Source organism: Conger conger, chromosome 10 (assembly GCF_963514075.1).
Source record: "Conger conger chromosome 10, fConCon1.1, whole genome shotgun sequence".
NCBI lineage: Eukaryota > Metazoa > Chordata > Actinopteri > Anguilliformes > Congridae > Conger > Conger conger.
In genome coordinates, this window is record NC_083769.1 from 3,938,430 (window position 1) to 3,959,817 (window position 21,388).

Consider the following 21,388-nt stretch of genomic DNA (forward strand, 5'->3'; position numbering starts at 1 on the left):
AAAATTGTAAACCCCACCTGTAAACCCCACCTCAAGTGCACTAGGGAAGATCAAACGAGCACAGAAAAGTATTTGAATCCAACATACAGTACAGTGCTGTATTTGGCCCAAGGCTGATGAGGATGCACATGCAAGGCACCACCCTCTCTTCTTCCCTGAACCCGCCTACAGGTGCCCTGCATGAAGAACAGCATCATGGGATGTGGCTTCATTCTCCACTCTGCAAGGCTGCAGGCTTGACTAAAATGTGTATTCAGGGGCGTGACTTGCCCTGTTGGTCCCACTGATATTGGTTTAAATTTGGAGACAAGCAAAGGAATTAGGCAAATGCTAAGAAATATTTTGGCTTAGCTCCGGCTAGCTTGGTGAAAATCACAGCTCCCCGAGAGAAACATCAATGCTCGTCTTTGCCTTGCTTTTCGGGATAATGTTCTATGGACAGTGTCAAAGGTGGATTCGTTTTTTGATGACACGGGTCCCCTTAGGTCTGTAAGCAAATACGGGATTTCATAGTAAGAACATCATACCAAAAGTCAAACATGGTAGTGGGATGCTTTACTGCCTCGGAACCTGGACAACTTGCCATTATTGAAGGAAACGTGAATTGTGTTCTCGACCAGAAAAGTCTTAAGGAGGATGTCTGGTCCTCTGTCCGTGAAGCTATAGAGCACGACAATAACCCCGGAACACAAAAGCAAGTCTAGTGAGTGGTCTAGTCAAAGTCCTGATTTGAACCCAATAGAGATATCCTGACACAGACCAGAAACTAACAGTTTATGCTCAAAAACCTACCAAATTGTCTGAATGAAAGCATTTAATTCAGGAGTGGGCTAAAATTCCTCACAGAGATGTGAAAGACTGAGAAAGGTTGTGTTACCAGTTAATTTAGGAGGGTAATTACTCGTATATGAGTGACTGGCCAGGACAACCGCTGTACAGAGAATGAGCGCCGGGTGAGAATGAATCTGATTCACTAGCAAATCAATTGCAAATCTGTCTTTATTAGAAAAAAATACAGAACAGTAATTTTGTAGTACATTATTTCTTTGTTCCTAAAAACTATCCATGTTATAAAATGGCTGCCTGTTCAAAGTAAATTCAGCACACAAAATACCTTCTGTTTTTACCATTTTCAAAAAATCCTAAATCCAAACTAGTATGGAAAGGAATGGCATATTACTATTGTTATTATCATTATAATTATAATAATAATAATAATTATTAATAATAATTACAATAAATGCAAAGGTTACAAAGCCGAACTGCTTTCCAAATGGAAAAACTATGAAAATCAATATATACAATCTACAAAAGTGTAATCACATAGAAACAGCAAAATATTAGAGGAGCAGCACCCACACGCACAGGTCATTTCCCATAATAAATAACCTTAATTACCTTAAACATCAACGTAACTCCATTTATGTCCACTAATGTCAGCACACATTTGACCTGTTACATTAGGAATACAAAAACCTTCCCTTTCCTCACCTCTCCAAAAAGAAAGACTGAAAATGCCAATGAGTCGGGACGAAGCCACCGTTCCTATCAGGACTGAACTATAGTGTCCAGCGAATGTCTGTACTAAACAGCCTCCAGTTATCTAGTACGGAATGTACTGTCCAATACACCGATTACTCTCACTACATTTACTGTGACTGAAATCAGCCATTTTACATTCCTCCTAAACTGGGCTGGTCCAAAGTGAGTAGATTACACAAGTTTTACACATAATAATAATATAGGAGCGATAATAAAGCAAATATTTACAGTAAATAATGACAGAGGTTTAAAGCACTGCTACCAGATTCCAGTTGACTTGTGTATGTGGATAACAGATGGGTAACAGATGTGTGTCCGTCTTTACTGCTGGCCTGTATGGACCTGACCTCAAAGCACTGATCACGTGACCTCAGTCAACCAATAATAAACCAGATCAATCATTGCTAAATAAAACCAATAGCCAGGAAAGGATGGCCATTGGAGCTCTTTCATACAAAACTGAATAGTTCAGGACTAAGCTCAGCCTTTGTCCATTTTGCAGATATAGATACAAATATTGCCAACGAGATAAGACAGCCAATTTTATGTATTCGTACCAGTGGTGTACCAGTGGGTGGTTTGCTACTAAGGCGTCTGAGAAGGCCATTCTGTACATTCTCTGGGCTTTAATGCACAGGCCTAAATCATTACTGATTCAGGCTACACCCACAACACACCTACCAAATTGGAGCAAACATACCCAAAGCCTGTTGCAAAACGTTGCACACCATTGGGAAGAAACATATCGTTAAACCTGGAAAATGGAGCAAAGCGTTTTTCGACTGAACATGCTCCTGATGTTTCTTCACTCTTTAAGCCAGGGGTATCAAACTCCAGTCCTGGAGGGCCGCAGTGTCTGCTGGTATTTGTGGTTTCCTTTCAATCAGCAGCCAATTAAGGCCTTGAGAACAAGGTGTGTGGACTCTTTAGCCCATGAAAGACTTAGAAATGTATCTCTCGTGCTGAAACACACCAAAAACCAGCAGACACTGCGGCCCTCCAGGACTGGAGTTTGACTTCCCCAAAAATTATGTTTCTGTAAAATTGCCTCTCGTTCGCTGACAAGCGCAGACAGGTTTTTTGTTTCATTAGTTGTCAAAACTTGGTTGAGAGTGTTTCATGAGCATGTTACTAGGACACAGTGAAATATCACAGGGGCACGTGCACCAGTAACGCCGGTCCGCAGCGCCCCTGGCAGAAAGCAGTCAGAGCTGTGAATGCTAATGCCAATGCAACAAATAAACTACACACTGTTTGACATTCTGACGATGTTAGAATTGCGAAACCTGTTCTGGCGGCGCTACCGTGCATTATTGTCTTGCTATGTCAGTCTATAAGGTGTGAGTTCCTACTATGTGTGAGTGAGCGCTGCGTGTGTGTGTGTGTGTGTGTGTGTGTGTGAGTGTGTGTGTGTGTGTGTGTGTGAGTGTGTGTGTGTGTGTGTGTGTGTGTGTGTGAGCGCTGCGTGTGTGTGTGTGTGTGTGTGTGTGTGTGAGGGTGTGTGAGTGAGTGTGTGAGTGTGTGTGTGTGAGTGTGTGTGTGAGTGTGTGTGTGTGTGTGTGTGTGTGTGTGTGTGAGGGTGTGTGAGTGTGTGTGTGTGTGTGTGAGTGAGTGTGTGTGTGAGTGTGTGTGTGTGTGTGTGTGTGAGTGTGTGTGTGTGTATGTGTATGTGTGAGAGTGAGTGTGTGTGTGAATGAAGGTGCATCTTGGTCCGGATGCTGTGTACTCAGCTGCTCAGACCACAACAGGTCACTCCAGGAGCTCCCACTCGGCCCAGACTAGACCCCTGTGACATCACCACTCACAAAATACAACTTGGGGTTCATGCCAATCACTTATTTTTCTCCTCTTGTTAATTTCCTTACTCCTGACCCAGAAATCGATCGAGGTCCGCCATCTTTAGGGACATTCCAACCCGTTAAATGTTCTTTCTAGGAGCTAGAAGTGAGGTACGCCCAATGTTTCCTCTGAGCAAGGAAACATCAGCGCATCCTTTGCGAAAGTATTTCTTTCAGAAAGCCTGACTTATAAATGACGTGGCTTCGAACTGGCTGTTTTTCTAGGCTCTCTCAGTGGGTAGAGCTCGGAGCAGAAAAAAGAGCAAGAAAATGAAAAGAGGAGAAAAATAAGAGAAATGGGCCCCTGGTCCCCGCATCACACAGCCTTCCAGACGACTGCTCTGGGATATTATCATTGCTATTATTCTTCATGAACTGTGTTTGCACTGTGTTATGAACTGTCTATCTAGTGTACATTATGAACTGTGCATCAAGTGTATGCTATGAACTGTGTATGTACTGAGTGTTATGACCTGTGTGCTGCACAACATTGTGCGGGTAAGGGTTGACTGAAGGGTGGAATACCTTGTTGTCACGGGTACATACAGTGCTGTTTAATATATGTCTCTCTGATGAGTGGGTAATGATGTAATTGGTCAGGGGAGCAGGTACTGTGTGACACACCGTGAAGGCGCTAGAGGAGGGGGAGAGAAGAGGGTTCTGAGAGTGTGTGTACACGAAATGGCGTGAGGGCAAGCCTCGTTATCATATTCAGACGGTCAGTTCGAGGCTCCAGCCCCATCCTCCTCCTCTTCGTGCCCTTTGACCTCTGGGCTGCTGGACTCCTGCTCTTCGTCCAGCTCCTCCACATCCAGCTCTTCCTCTTCCTCCTCCTCTTCCTCTTTTTCTCTGTCGGAGGAGTCGCCCCCGCGCAGCTCCGCGCCCTCGCTGTCGCCCGACCCTGAAGAACGCATCGCCATGGAGATCTCTCAAATGTGTCTCCAGCACAGGCACGCTACTTACAATTAAATAATTTAATACTTTACTTTCAATTTAATCCATTCAGGGAATGAAATTAAACTCAATTCACTGCATGACAAGTGTTGTGTCCCCCTTGCAAGATCATCAGCATCTTTCAATTCAATTCGCTGAGATGGAATTGACCCCTATTAGTGGAAACAATTCTTGTAGTATCTACTGCATATCTGACAGCAGCCCAGTAGTTTGAGGCTCATTTGTTACCTTGGACCCTTGATGACTCAAAGCCATTTAGACAACAAATGTGTTCTATACTGTATCAGCATAATTTACAGCTGAATCTAGCCCCACCCCCCAATTCCAATAGAGATCCATTCAATGCAAACAGTTTTAGTATTGCTTGAAGGACAACCTGAAAATATGATGATGTTGATGGGTCACAGACTTCAGGAAGTCACGGCATGCAAAGGATATGCAACCAAATACAAAACATGACTCTTATTTGACATTATGTTCATTTGTCTCAGGCACTGAAATGGGGGACTACATACAAAGGTGCTGTAATTACTACATGGTGAAACCAAAATGTATTTAAAAAAAACCCTTTAATAAAATCTTGGAGTCTGCGCTTTAACTACATATTATTTTTTTGATTACAAACAGAGAAAAAAAATTTTATCTGAAAAAGCTCATTTTTGAACGGTAGTACGTCTCCCCTTCTTAACAGAATTTGCTGCCTCTGCTTTTAAGCAAACGGACTAGATGTTTTTTACCCTATCATAATCAAAACACTTGTAAGTCAACTTGTTTAGATATCGTGGTTGTTGGCAGCATCCTCAATTTTCTTTATCGGAAAAACAAGCAAGAAAATATATGGTGTATTGGCACAATGAGCACACAGTAGGAAATGAAGTCACCCCATAGAAAGTCATTCTTTGCACAGAACCACAAGCATTTCATTAATGTTGGCTCCAAGAAGACAGGATATATGCAATTAGAATAGAAAACGATTACAAGCAATGTGTGGTTTGAATAGGCTGCCAATAATGAGTAATTATTTCAAATTCTCTGTCTCTGTAAAAGTGTCTCTCTCCACTTGCACAACCTCACCTGTGTCTGCCTCTTCCTCCTCATCCCTGCAAGCCGTGCCCTCATCATCATCCTCCTCAGAGTCTGAGATCACCACACAATCGCTTCCAGTGCTGTGATCCATCGCCCTGTGTCCACTGAGACAATCACAGTGTCACACACCTGCAGCTATGCACACCATCCACACACACCTGTACTTATACACACCATACACACACACCTGTACGTATACACACCATACACACACACCTGTACGTATACACACCAAACACACACACCTGTACTTATACACACCATACACACACACCTGTACTTATACACACACCTGTACGTATACACGCCATACACACACACCTGTACTTATACACACCATACACACACACCTGTACGTATACACACCATACACACACATCTGTACGTATACACACCATACACAGACAGCTGTACTTATACACACCAAACACACACTCCTGTACTTATACACACCATCCACACACACCTGTACTTATACACACCATACACACACCTGTACGTATACACACCATACACACACACCTGTATGTATACACACCATACACACACACACCTGTATGTATACACACCATACACACACACCTGTACTTATACACACCATACACACACACCTGTACTTATACACACCATACACACACACCTGTACGTATACACACCATACACACACACCTGTATGTATACACACCATCCACACACACCTGTACTTATACACACCATCCACACACACCTGTACTTATACACACCATACACACACCTGTACGTATACACACCATACACACACACCTGTATGTATACACACCATACACACACACCTGTACGTATACACACCATACACACACAGCTGTACTTATACACACCAAACACACACTCCTGTACTTATACACGCCATCCACACACACCTGTATGTATACACACCATACACACACACCTGTACGTATACACACCATACACACACACCTGTACGTATACACACGATACACACACCTGTACTTATACACACACACCTGTACTTATACACGCAATACACACAAACCTGTACTTATACACACCATACACACACACCTGTACTTATACACACCATACACACACACCTGTACTTATACACACCATACACACACACCTGTACTTATACACACCATACACACACACCTGTACTTATACACACACCTGTACGTATACACACCATACACACACAGCTGTACTTATACACACCATACACACACCCCTGTACGTATACACACACACCAGTACGTATACACGCCATCCACACACACCTGTACTTATACACACACCTGTACGTATACACACCATACACACACCTGTACTTATACACACCATACACACACACCTGTACTTATACACACCATACACACACACCTGTACTTATACATACCATACACACACCCCTGTACGTATACACACACACCTGTACGTATACACGCCATACACACACACCTGTACTTATACACACCTGTACGTATACACACCATACACACACACCTGCGCGTATACACACCATACACACACACCTGTACGTATACACACACACCTGTACGTATACACGCCATCCACACACACCTCTACGTATACACACACACCTGTACGTATACACACCATACACACACACCTGCACGTATACACACCATACACACACAGCTGTACTTATACACACACACCTGTACTTATACACACCATGTACACCCCTGTACTTATACACACTATATAAACACCTCTGTAGATCTATAAAGCAAAAAACATACACTTCTAGCCTATACCTCACTGCTAGTCCATACCTCTCAACATGCCACATATGGTGTAGCTTTATACATGCACTGAGCACTTTATTAGGAATTTATTATAATTACTCTTTTGTTATTATTCTTTTACTTATTCTATTGGTCTTCTGCGGTTATAGCCTATCCACTTAGAGGTTTGACGTGTTTGATGCATTCAGAGATACCAGTGTTGCAATGTATGGTTATTTGGGTTACTGTCACCTTCCTGTCAGCTTTGACCAGTCTGGCCATTCTCCTCTGACGTCTCTCATTAACAACGTGTTTTTGCGCACAGAACTGCTGCTCACTGGATGTTTTTTGTTTTCCGCACCATTCTCTGCAAACTCTATAGAGACTATGTGTGAAAATAACAGGAAGTCAGCAGTTTCTGAGATACTCAAACCACCCTGTCTGGCACCAATAATCATTCCACGGTCAAAGTCACTTAGATCACATTTCTTCCCCATTCTGACATTTGGTCTGAAAAACAGCTGACCCTCTTGACCATGTCAGCATGCTTTTATGCATTCAGTTGCTGCCACATGATTGGCTGATTAAATATTTGCATTAAGAAGCTGGTGTGCAGGTCTACCTAATAAAGTGCTCACTGTGTGTATACCATGTACACACGTCTGTAAATGTACACCATGCACACAGGTCTGTAACTGTATACCATGTACACAGGTCTGTAACTGTACACCATGCACACAGGTCTGTAACTGTATACCATGTACACAGGTCTGTAACTGTATACCATGCACACATATCTGCAGCTGAACTTGCCATGTATGTACAGTCCCCACCAAAAGTATTGGAACAGCAAGGTTAATTCATTTGTTTTTGCTATACACTGAAGACAATTGAGTTTGAGGTCAAAAGATGTACATGAGATGACAGATCTGAATTTCAGCTTTTATTTGCTTTTCATCTAGATGTGTTAAACTTAGAACACACAACCTTTTGGATCAGACCATCCAATTTTTAGGTGAGAAAAAATAATTGGAACATGTGACTGACAGGTGTTTTTTGTTGCCTAGATGTGTCCTGTTAGATTGATTGGTTCAACAATAAATAGTTCTGAATGTCTACTCTTGGTTTTAGCCATGGGTTTTGCCTGTGGAGACTGGATTTGTGTGAGAAAAGATAAACCAACCAGAGAGCTGTCGATGGGAGAAAAGCAAGCCATTTTGAAGCTTAGAAAATAGGGGAAATCAGAGCGATTGCACAAGCATTGGGAATAGCTTGTACAACAACTCGGAATATTCTGAAAAAGAAAGAAACTGGCATACTGAGCAATAGACATTGAACAGGTTGACAATGAAAACAACAGCAGCTGATGACAGAAACAATGTGAGAGCTGTGAAGAAAAAACCCCAAAACATCAGTCAGTGACATCACAAACAATCTCCACAGGGCAGTCAGTGACATCACAAACAATCTCCAGAGGGCAGTCAGTGACATCACAAACAATCTCCACAGGGCAGTCAGTGACATCACAAACAATCTCCACAGGGCAGTCAGTGACATCACAAACAATCTCCACAGGGCAGCCAGTGACATCACAAACAATCTCCACAGGGCAGCCAGTGACATCACAAACAATCTCCACAGGGCAGCCAGTGACATCACAAACAATCTCCACAGGGCAGTCAGAGACATCACAAACAATCTCCACATGGCAGTCAGTGACATCACAAACAATCTCCACAGGGCAGTCAGTGACATCACAAACAATCTCCACAGGGCAGGGGTGAAAGTTTCTCAATCAACTGTTTGAAGAAGACTAATAGAGAATCGGGAGGCAAGATTACAATTTGCAAAGAAGTGCAGTGATGAGCCACAAAAGTTCTGGAACAAAGTTTTATGGACTGACGAGACCAAAGTGATGTGAAGGCCAAGGTGCGGAGAAACAAAGGTTCTGCTAATGATCCAAAACATACAAGCTCATCTGTGAAGCACGGTGGAGGAAGTGTCATGGCTTGGGCTTGCGTGGCTGTTTCTGGAGTGGGCTCATTAATCGTTATTAATGATGTAACTCATGATGGTAGCAGCAGGATGAATTCAGAAGTCTACAAAAACATTTTGTCTGCCAACTTACGGAGAAATGCGTCCAAACAAACAAAGAACTTCATCATGCAGCAAGACAATGACCCAAAACACACTGCCAACACAAGAGACTTTGGGAGGTTTTAGACTGGGCAAGTCAATCACCAGACCTTCAGCCAATTGAGCATGCATTTCACCTCCTGAAGGGAACACCCCCAAGAAATAAACACCAACTGAAAAAGGGTACAGTTAAAGGAATTTTGGAAATATACCTTTTTTCCGACTAACCCAGACTTAAACGAGATTCGAGTTTGATTTCATTTTAATTTTTGTGCGTTCACTGGCTCGGTTTCTATGTTAGCATAACGTGTTAGCTTAGCATAAAGACTTGAAGCCAAGAAGTCAGTAGCCTACCTCTTTTAAAGTGAAGAAATACACCTTACAGTAACTCCGAAGCGATCTTATTTACAGAAGGTAACGTGTGGATTAAAAATACATGTGTGGGAAAAAAAAAATTTTTTTAAGAGAGACGACATTTTCAGAGAAGTTAGACTGTTAGAACTATAACCGCAGAACATTTACATTACATTTACATTTTTGTCATTTGGCAGACGCTTTTAATCCAAAGCGATTTACAAGTGTAGAACACACATTTATATAGCGTCTATACACACTCACACTAACGGCGATTGGCTGCTATGCAGGGCACCAGCCAGCTCGTCAGGAGCATTTGGGGGTTAGGTGTCTTGCTCACAGACACTTCGACACACCCAGGGTGGGACCGAACCGGCAACCCTCCGACTGCCAGACGACTACTCTTACCGCCTGAGCCATTTCGCCCCTTGCATGGATCCTTCCTTCTTCCGCTGGTTGAGCAGTGATCCACGCACCTTCTGAAGGTCGAGCTAGATCCAGCACAAAGTGCGCTCACTTATGAACAAAACTGTGACTAGCTAACTAGCTAACACTTTACTTATGATCATGGCCAACTTTATAAGAGAGGATGAAGATGAATGTGGAGTTTGCCAACCTATGCCTACGGAAATCGAATGTCTTTGCTGCACGGAGTGGGATATGGTGCTGCCATCAATGGGAAGGCTTGAAATCTCTGGTGAAGAGGAAAAGACACAAAGATTTGGGCGGCCTGTAGCGTAGCGGTTAAGGTGCATTACTGGGACACGGAAGGTTGGTGGTTCTAATCCCAGTGTAGCCACAATGAGATCCGCACAGCCGTTGGGCCCTTGAGCAAGGCCCTTAACCCTGCATTGCTCCAGGGGAGGATTGTCTCCTGCTTAGTCTAATCAACTGTACGTTGCCCTGGTCTGCCAAATGCCATTAATGTAATGTAATGTAATGAGACTGTCACACTGAATGAAGACTTTTCAGCGTTAACCAATCCTGGAGTTACGGAATACTGACTCCTATAGGCTTCAAGCCTTTATGCTAAGCTAACATGTTATGCTAACATGGAAACCAAGCCAGTGAATGCACAAAAAAGAAAATTAAATCTTGTAAGTCGGGGTAAGTCGGAAAAAAGGTATATTTCCAAGCCTGGAAAAGCATCACAAAAGAAGAATGCAACAGTTTGGTGATGTCAATGGGTTGCAGGATTGATGCAAGCAAGGGATATGCTACAAAATATTAAGTGTTATTTACTTTCATTTACTTAAATACTCTGTGTTCCAATACTTTTGCACACCTAAAAATTGGGTGGTCTGATACCAAAGGTGCTATGTTGTTAGTAGTCTAGGTGTAAATACCAGGAAATAAACCTGAAATTCAATATTCTTGTCTCGTGTTCATCTTTTTATCTCAACCCCGAATGTATTCAGTTTATTGCAAAAACAAAGGAATTGACCTTGCTGTTCCAATACTTTGGGAAAGAACTGTATATCTGTGGTTCTGCATGCTGTCTAAACATGCTGTCTAAACTGTCTAAAAATAGGCACACCATATTTGTGTGATCTGCTCTATCAAAATCAATTTTGCGTTTTAACCAAAAGAGGAGTAAGCTTTGTAATCATACAAAAGTTACCTCTCCAGATATCAAGGGAGTTCATTTTTCAGTGCCACCAAACTATGTTTTTGAGACGAACGGCTTCAAAGTTTTGTTTTGAGAGTTATGTGAGGCTGGGAGACTACCGACACTGGGCTATAAAACTCGGGGGCTATAACTTGTGTCATCTTTAAAACTATATTTTTACTCTGAACATTTACTCTTGACATGAAGACATACAGACCAATAAAGCAAATATATTGACATGTAGCCAAAAACACAGCTGATGTGAAATTGGCCTTTAAGACTTTGATTATGATTATGATATATGATAGAGCGGGTCATACACATGGCCATATATACATGTCTGAAGCATTATGGAAACAGTAAGTAAATGAGTGCAACCATTTATGCAAGCTTTGTGCTGGAATATGAATGAATATGGCAAAAAATGAATGTTCCACTGACAGCATCTTTAAGGAATACAAATGTTTAGCAAAATAAAATATGGTACAGTTTTACGCGTTGGTTTGAACAAAGCCACTCTGAGCCAATGGGCCGTTCGCCTCTGAACAGCTCAAAAATAAGAATAATAATTTGGTGACAGCACCACTGCTGCGTCTATGTCGGGAAATCGCTAAGATATGGTTGTGGACAATTTAATTGAATTCAATTTATTTTTGTATAGCGCTTTTTACAGAAGACTGTCACAAAGACACTTTACAGAATAACACAGGCGAGAGATCAACATATCAGCCCTAAGCTCCCAATAGCATATGAGGTAAACCACTCCCTCAGCGGAGAAAAACCCTCTAACAGTGGCGAGAACTCCTCGATGGGAAGGAACCTCTGGAGGAACCCGGCTATAGGGGCACGCCCATCCTCCGCTGGCCTATAAGTTTAGTGTATGAAACTAGTAGGTAAACTAGAAAGTGCGTAAGACACAGACCTGCCGTTCTCACGTGGCTCCCACAGGGGGGTGAGGTAATATCTCAGAGGGTTTCTGTACAAGTCATCCTTCAGAGTCTACAGAGAGAGGGAGGGAGGGAGGGAGGGAGGGAGAGAGAGAGAGGGAGGGAGGGGGGAGGGAGGGAGGGAGAGGGAGAGAGGGGGGAGAGAGAGAGAGAGGGAGAGAGAGAGGGAGGGGAGGAAAGAGGGAGAGAGGGAGAGAGAGAGGCTGTGAGGGGGAAGAGTGAAGAAACCTACACCTCAATAGAAATTAACTGTAACTGTACAATGTCCCTTTTTCTTTAAACAAATCATCAGAAAAGATTTTTATATTGACAACTTTACAACACAACAAATAGGCTGGTTCAGTTTAACATGGTGTGTTACAAAATTCATGAAGTTGACATAGGTGGGGGGGGGAATGTGTAAACATAAAAATGTAAATGGGGAACATAAAACATAAAACAAGACTCAGCATCTCAACATTACTTGGTAACACTTATGGTAGAACCTCTACATGTCAAAGAACTCGAATAACTGTTCTAACTAACTAACTGTTCCACACACTTGGCCTGGCTCTACATTCAACCACTGAATGAAGCCTGGATAGCAGGAATACTGTGCAGTAAAACACTGGGAAACAGCATAAAAATCAGCTCATCAGATCCAATTTGGCAAGAAAGAACTGAAATACAGACTAACAGACAGACAGCTGCAGTCAGACCTGGGCGATCTGATGAAATACAGACTAACAAACAGACAGCTAGTCATACCTGGGCGATCTGATGAAATACAGACTAACAGACAGATGCTGGGCGATCTGATGAAATACAGACTAACAGACGGACGCTGCAGTCATACCTGGGCGATCTGATCATGTCCGGGGTCGCTGTGGTCACTGAACCAGCAGAAGAAGCTGCCGCTCTCTTTATCAGAAGCGCCCGGTGAGGTGAGGTTCTGCCCCCGGTGCCACAGGATGGGGTTGGAGAAGGACACCATGGACCCTGGCAGGGAAGATGGAGGAACATTCTGGAACAGAGCCAACTGTAACACATTTCACTACCCAGGAAAACCTACATGTACTACCACAATATTATTGAAGATTAAACTAGTCTCTCCATCCTATTGAGCTACTGACACTAAAAGTACAGACTTTACCCCCGAGTTCCTGAGAAAAAACTACCATAATGCAAAGGATGGAGGGAAACAGAGGAAATAGGTGGGATGAAAGACAGAGGAGAGAAAAGAGGAAGGATGGAGAAAATTATATCATACTGAAATATTAAATTGAGTGATACTTTGCGCCCAGAACAAACGGAGTTGGCAAGGCAGTCAGATGTAAACTGGAACATAAACATGGTGACTTGTGTGAAAAAGCTCCTGTAAGGGAACTCACCCGCCTGTCTGACGTGGAGCTCCTTGAAGATGGTGTTGTTGTGGAAGTAGGAGTTTGGGTTGAAGTGGAAGGCGATACGGTAGCCCCTCCTCGGGTCCTCCTGGAACTCCACCTGGACAGAGTCATCAACACAAGCCCGCCTCAACACTACTGCATCAACACCAGCCCGCCTCAACACTACTGCATCAACACCAGCCCGCCTCAAAACTACTGCATCAACACCAGCCCGCCTCAACACTACTGCATCAACACCAGCCCGCCTCAACACTACTGCATCAACACCAGCCCGCCTCAACACTACTGCATCAACACCAGCCCGCCTCAACACCACTGCATCAACACCAGCCCGCCTCAACACTACTGCATCAACACCAGCCCACCTCAACACTACTGCATCAACACCAGCCCGCCTCAACACTACTGCATCAACACCAGCCCACCTCAACACTACTGCATCAACACCAGCCCGCCTCAACACTACTGCATCAACACCAGCCCGCCTCAACACCACTGCATCAACACCAGCCCGCCTTAACACTACTGCATCAACACCAGCCCGCCTCAACACTACTGCATCAACACCAGCCCGCCTCAACACTACTGCATCAACACCAGCCCGCCTCAACACCACTGCATCAACACCAGCCCGCCTTAACACTACTGCATCAACACCAGCCCACCTCAACACTACTGCATCAGCACCAGCCAGCCTCAACACTACTGCAACTGCGCATACACTATCACACACCAGCGGTTGTAACATCAGTGCTGATACACAAAATCACAGCACTCGAACCTCCTCACTGGCTGGGATCAATCTGCAATTGCGATATACCACCAAAATCGGGAAAAAAAGGTTACCTCGTTAGCTAGTTACATTTCAGTTTCAATAAAGCGGGTATACATTTGATAACATCAATGATAACATCAAATGATCTCTTCCACTAGACAACAGGAATATTTGTCCAGTGTTCCTACGCCTCTTTCTGAGTTCAGGAAGAGAACCAGCAGCATCCTAACAGGCTGCAGGGAATCCAGCACACCGTTCAACAGCAGACAAAGGCAACAAACATATCTGGAGTTTCAATCACCGCAGTCCTGGAGTCCTGCTTCAGCTTCAACTGCACAATCCATGGGGACGTACAGCTGAATGCATACAGCGACCAACAGTGATACTAACAACAGTGCCTGACAACACTTTGGTCAGATAAGTCAGTTTCTGCATTTGTTTACAGCGTTGCCTGCAAAAGTGGCAGTCGTTACAGTGGCTAATAGAAATTTGAAGGAACTCATTTTGTTGCCGGTGCCAAATAAACAATGAAATCAAAATCTATTATCTGAAATTATTGTGTGAAATTATCATTACTGGATAAACAGCCTTGTTTACAGAAGTGTTGTACAAAAGCAGGTGCGCTGTTATACTGTACATCAGCACTTGCGCGTGAGCGATATTGGTTAAATACACACCTCTCCATTACCGCCCCCCAACCCCCGCTATACTACCACCCTGGGGACTGTAACTGCCAGTAACTGCTTCTAACGGCTGTACCTGAGCTCAGTATATCCCACCTGTCCACCAGCCTGTTGAGCAAGTGGAATGTATAAATGAACATGCCATCTTCCCTGACTGTCTGTCTGTTATTTAAGAAGAGACAGAAAACAAGTAGCCAGTGGACTGTTATTTATAAGATGGAAACGCTGAACAAGACAGCTGATGTGGCCAACGACAGGGCTAGACATTTACAGCTGAAATGCGTACCATACATCAGGCTATTCAAATGAGAGCCACAACCTTGTTAGTATGAGGAACTATCACTTCTTATAACCAACACTTAATGTTTGGACAATGTTTGTAGAGTGTGATTAAACATGTCTATCTATTTATTTGGAGGCCCTAACCTCTCTCAGGAGTGTTTTAAGGCAATTACAATGTTCACAAATAATCAATAAGCAAATGAGTATGTTCAGTTTGGCTTTTGTCTTTTTTTGCATTCCCTCTAAATATAACCCTTATGTTATATTTATGCTTATGCTGGCAGTACAAAGACAGAACCCAAATTGAATCAAAATGAAACAGTCATGTTCTTCAGGCGAATAGCTGTAGTAGCGCACTCTCACCTCTAGGTGGCTCATGGAGCTGAGAGCCTCCTCGTCAGTCTCGTCGATGTGCGCAGAGAGCAGGGGGTGGTTCAGAAGCTGAGCGCTCAGGTCAAGGAAACAGACACAACCAAGCAAAGACACATACACACAAACACACAAACAAGCAAAGACACATACACACAAACACACAACCAAGCAAAGACACAAACACACAAACAAGCAAAGACACATACACACAAACACACAACCAAGCAAAGACACATACACACAAACAAGCAAAGACACATACACACAAACACACAAACAAGCAAAGACACATACACACAAACACACAACCAAGCAAAGACACATACACACAAACACACAACCAAGCAAAGACACATACACACAAACAAGCAAAGACACATACACACAAACACACAAACAAGCAAAGACACATACACACAAACACACAAACAAGCAAAGACACATACACTCTTGGCACACAGAGATTCTCTACGATAGTGGTTCCCAAACATGATCCTGGGACCCCCTGTGTATGCTGGTCTTCATTCCAATCAATCCCAGGATTTGAACAAGTTAATTTTTTTTTAATTAGGTCATGTCTTAGGTCTTCATGTCTAGAGGGATTATTTTCCCTCTTAAGCCACATTATGTCAGACATAGCTTTCAAGCATTCAAGGGGTTTTCCTGGCTCAGAATAGGGCTTAGGTGGTGACACAGTGTCACAGTGACTGGGGTCGGTCGAGTTTTACTGCCATAGATATAAAAATAAATTGAGATATAAATTGTTCCAAAAAAACAAATAAACTCATTAAATAGTTATTGATGGGTTACATATTTATGTGCCTGAGTTGGGGGGAAATATAGCCTATAAAAAGGATGAACACATTTGCATTTACACATGCATTTACACTAAATTACTTTTATACATTCACTCAAAGAATGCTTGGACTTTCCCATTTGTCACTGGCTTTAGTTATACCTTAAACAAAATTAAATGCAAGGACCATTTCTTATTGTTTTACAGGTGTTTTCTGCGCCTCCTTTAGTTGGCTTGAAAAAACTTTTAGGCAGGCTTGCCCAAGTCATTTCAATAAAGGAACAAACATGCGTTCCATGAAGAATAACCGTCGGGTGTTCACGTTGTATTTATTATGCTATATCACAAACAATTAGGCTACATAAAAAGAGGTAACATAATTATCTAACTGATCAAATTAAAGACTGAGGTGAATCAGTCTTTGTGTGGACAGACGCCCCATAAAACTAACACTTTGATTAGACCGTAAGAAAAAGAGAAATTCAAAGACAAAGCAAATGATAACGAGCCAAACCTGCATTGTGGTAATAACTTAAAAGGTATAAATTATATGATATTTTACAATATCCATGCTCAGTCCTTCGCATGCTGCACTGGCTGGGAATCTCTCTATGCGCATATTTGCTGAATATGTCTATATTTCTTCTTGTATGATGTGTTCTGGTTGGTTCAGGGTGTGGGGTGAGTGTGGTTACAAACCTGTGGGATGGGATATAGGCCATGTCGGAAACAGCCGATTTGCATTCTGTTGCAAACGTACATTGAGCACGCTGGATGAGAAAGTTTCTCTGAATGTCATATATTTTACGTCACATACTATACACATTTTCCAGGGGTTTATCAAGTGTGGGCGTGCCCACAATATACCTCACCAAGCACTAGGTATTTATTACTTCTGCTTTGGCCTATCCACTTAAGAGTGATGATGCGTTGTGGGTTCAGAGATGCTCTTCTGCACACCACTGTTGTAATGTGTGGTTATCACCTTCCTGTCAGCTTCTCCTCTGACGTCTGTCATTAACAAGGTGTTTCTGTCTGCAGAACTGCTGCTCACTGGATTTATTTTTGTTTTTTGCACCATTCTTTGCAAACTCAAGAGACTGTTGTGCGTGGAGATCCCAGGAGATCAGCAGTCTCTGAGAAACTCAAATCACCCTGTCTGGCACTAACAGTCATTCCACGGTCAAAGTCATTTAGATCCCCCCATTCTGATGGTTGATGTCGCTCTGAATAAGAGCGTCTGCCAAATGCCATTAATGTAACGTAATGTAATGATGTGAACCTTAACTGAAGCTCCTGACACGTATCTACATGATTGTATGCATTGCACAGCTGCCACACAATTGACTGATTAGATAATTGCAGGAATAAGTATTTGGAATAAAGTACAAATGTTCCTAATAAAGTGCTCGGAGAGTGCGCTTAAGCAGTATGTTTAGTAGACAGCATACATTTGAGGACACAGTAGTCAGGAGGCTGTTGTGCAGGTACAGTGAAAGGGCCCACGGGCTCGTCTAAAGGCCAGGACACACCAAACCGACGGTCGGCCGCGGAGCGCCGACAAAGATCGCCTCGCGTCGATAATGTCGGCTGTGCCGAACACACCGCAACAACGGTCCACCGACGGCCGAGTTGCACGTACGTTCTGCGCCTGCGTGAGAGGTAATAACTCTCCACACCAGCAGGTTGTTGTTAGTCTGTATTTGTCTTTCAAAAAATGGAAACCGGAAGACCGGGGAATGCGTTTGCATTGCGTTGGACCTAGAAGCAGCCATTGTCTCGCTCACAACAAACAGTTTGCAGCAATTTCCTTGTTCTCTCGCTATTTAGTAATACTAATCGAAAATTATGTCTGGTAGTGATAGTAACTTTGGAATGGCTTGCTTTCGTCGCTTCCGTTTCTCTTCTCGTGCACTGATTCGCTAGCTGGACAGCCAATCAGAGAGCTCTCTCTCATCGACGGCTCCGGGGGCTCCGACGCCGATTCATGTTGAATCGGCGTCGGAGCCCTCCAAAACACGCCGACGGAGTGTCGGCGTGCGGGACACACCGGAAAGACTCGGCCGACAGGGTGCCACCGACGTCCGACGGCCGACCGTCGGTTTGGTGTGTCCGGGCCTTAAAAGCCGTGGTCAACCTCAGAGCTGCTTTTCCTCAACAGGAATGAAGGAATGATAAAAGGGATAAATACAAATGGATAGAAAAAGCAAAAACAGGTGAGTCAGCAGGGTTGAGGGCAGATACTTATTTGACTGTAAGCACTGGAACACAGCAAAGGTAAAAATCCTGCACAGAATGCCTTTAAGGAAAAAGTTATTAACAAGCTAAAACACATACCCGAGCAGTTTTGAAAATGTTGTTACCTTTTTATGTAATTGCAGTGTAACACAACAAGCACAATGTGAACACAGGGTGTTAATTCTTCATGCTATGAATAGGTACTTCTGACATAATATGGTTTAAGATTAATAATTCCTCGAAACATGACATTTTAACAAATTCCTAAAAATGAACAGCCTGTTAAAATTCTGAGCTTGTAATTGTGATTGAAACACAGGCAGCATACACAGGGGTCCCCAGTACTGCGGTTGGGAAGCACTGCTCTACGGGACGATCCCCCAGCTGTCCCCAGACAGAGCCCCTATGGGAGCAGACCCTGCCCCACTGCACAGTGGGCTGGCAGTGAGCTTGCAACAATACCAACCTTTTGAATCACGTTAACCAAAGCAGGTTTCTGCTCCCTTCAGTTCTGTTCTCACAGTGTTACTGTTCTCCCGACACTGACCACCAAGCCCCACCCCTGCCCCCCCGGCAGCCCCATCCCTGCCTTCTCTGTGAGCGTCAGCATAGTGAAGAAAGGAAGCACTTGAAGTGCTTGAAGTGTGCAATGCGCATGTGACCCTTAACTCGGAGTCCCCAGTCTAAAAACGCCTTCTGGCACGACCGCAATAGTAAAGATGGTCACTCACAGTAGTAAAGGTGGTCACTCACAGTAGTAAAGGTGGTCACTCAAAGTAAAGGAGGTCACTCACAGTAGTAAAGGAGGTCACTCACAGTAGTAAAGGAGGTCACTCACAGTAGTAAAGGAGGTCACTCACAGTAAAGGAGGTCACTCACAGTAAAGGAGGTCACTCACAGTAGTGAAGGCACAGTGCACTGTGAGCTGGCGGGAGCATACAGCAGGATACAGCAGTGACCCAGAAGCCCGGGATGGAGCGGATGATGGCGCTGCGCTGGTCCAGGTGGGGCCGGCGCTGCTGGGCCAGCCGGAGGTCCAGGCGCTGGTGCAGGCGGGCGGCCTTCCTCTCCAGCGCCTCCAGACGCACCTGCACCTGCGCCAGAGAGGCCACCGACTGCCGCGTCTCCGCCGCCATCTTCACCGACACGATGGCGCACTCCGCATCCTCCGGCTCGCCCTCCGACCGCGAGGAGCAGCGCGAGGACGAGAAGCCTGACAGCGAGCCGTCCCCCTCCTCCTCCTCCTCCTCCTCCTCCTCTTCGTCATCTCTGTCCAGCATAATCCCCAGTCTCTGCCCGTCAGCGCTGTCCACAGTGCCCCCCTCTGGAGAGGAGGTGGAACTGTCCGCAGCCGCTGCCTGGGCAAGCTGGCTTTTCCCAGGAGTAGGGCTCTGCTCACAGTCCCTGGCCACAGGAGAGTCTCTTTTACTGCTCTTTCTGAGATTTTTCTTTCTAAGTCCTGTTTGTTTGGAGGTATGTGCCTGCTCTGCACGCTCATCTCCACCTCCCCGAGTCAGACTAGCCAGCGCTTCAGCGGCTACCATCGCTGCCCAATCAGATTGCTCCGGCGGAGCAGAGTGGCGGGGCCCCGTGAGTCTTGTGCTCCCGTTTCCTGCTTCACCTAACGTCCGCGGGTGCGCGTCCCCGCTGCTGCTACTAATGCATGGCCTCACTCCGCCGCTACTGCTAGTGCTTGGATACGCGTCTCTGCTTTCCGAGAGCGGTGTAGCGTTGCTTGTTGTAATGGGCGCACTTCCATTCTCGCCGTGTGCTGGGATTTCTCCTGATTTCTTCGTCTCCTTTCTCCCTGCAGTGTCACTGTTCTTCACACTCTGACAGCCCGGCGCTAGGGCCCCGGAGGCCACGGCCGCCTTCGCAGCCTTGGCCGGCGGGGACGCGCGACCTGGATCAGGGGATGCGCTTCTCTTTCCCGCTGCAGACTGCTGCGTGGAGTCCGAGATCTCGCTCATAGTGATATTTAAATGTTTAATAAATTGGCGTAAGTTGCTTTACAACAAGACAATATAGCTAATGTGTAATTCTATATTTCTCCCTTCGTCACTTTTCTCTCTACTCTGTACATCCAAGCAATAATTTAGGCGGCCTTAGAGGAATAACCCTTAGGCAGCTAGCCTTTCCGCGACATTGTGCAAAACGTTACTTTTTATTGCTCTTTGAGCCTGCTGTCGCTAAAGTAACTAAAGCAAACCGTGAAGGAAATAAAGTTTCTTACAAGCTTGTTTCGATTCATTCCTGTTCCCGTACCTTTACATTGCCCTCCTATCTTTAGTTCCCTCTGCGTCGTTTTTACTTGATAGACAAAATGGTTCACGTCATTGGCTGCTCGACGCCGCGCCGAAACCTCTCCTCCAATTATAGCTAGGACAACAACGAAATGGCCTTGTTTACCTCATGTGACTATTATCTGGTTGGTAGATGGAAGGAGGTGTGCTCAGTCAGACTGGAATATATAGTGATGGACGTGGAGACTATCCAGTCGGTGAGGAGAAACGACATTTGTCACGGAACGTGCAATGACGCACTTGTTTTTGTGAAGTTCGCATGCAGGGCGATTGTCTGGCAATTTCAGAGTACAGTTGCTTTATTGTTTGTTTTTGTTTTTGTTTTTACTACTGGGCTGTTTGG

General features: G+C 44.4%; 1 protein-coding gene across 1 annotated transcript; it reads right to left on the reverse strand.

The window, feature by feature from the left end:
* Nucleotides 1-3,156: 3,156 nt before the first annotated feature.
* On the reverse strand, nucleotides 3,157-21,032 carry LOC133138172 (testis-specific Y-encoded-like protein 1). The gene is made up of 7 exons (XM_061256698.1): nucleotides 19,693-21,032; nucleotides 15,700-15,777; nucleotides 13,582-13,693; nucleotides 13,047-13,189; nucleotides 12,187-12,263; nucleotides 5,409-5,524; nucleotides 3,157-4,281 (listed from the first exon to the last, which is right to left on the reverse strand). Exons 1-7 carry the CDS (start codon nucleotides 20,710-20,712, stop codon nucleotides 4,100-4,102), a joined length of 1,728 nt encoding a protein of 575 aa, XP_061112682.1. The 5' UTR covers nucleotides 20,713-21,032; the 3' UTR covers nucleotides 3,157-4,099.
* Between the last annotated feature and the right edge of the window lie 356 nt (nucleotides 21,033-21,388).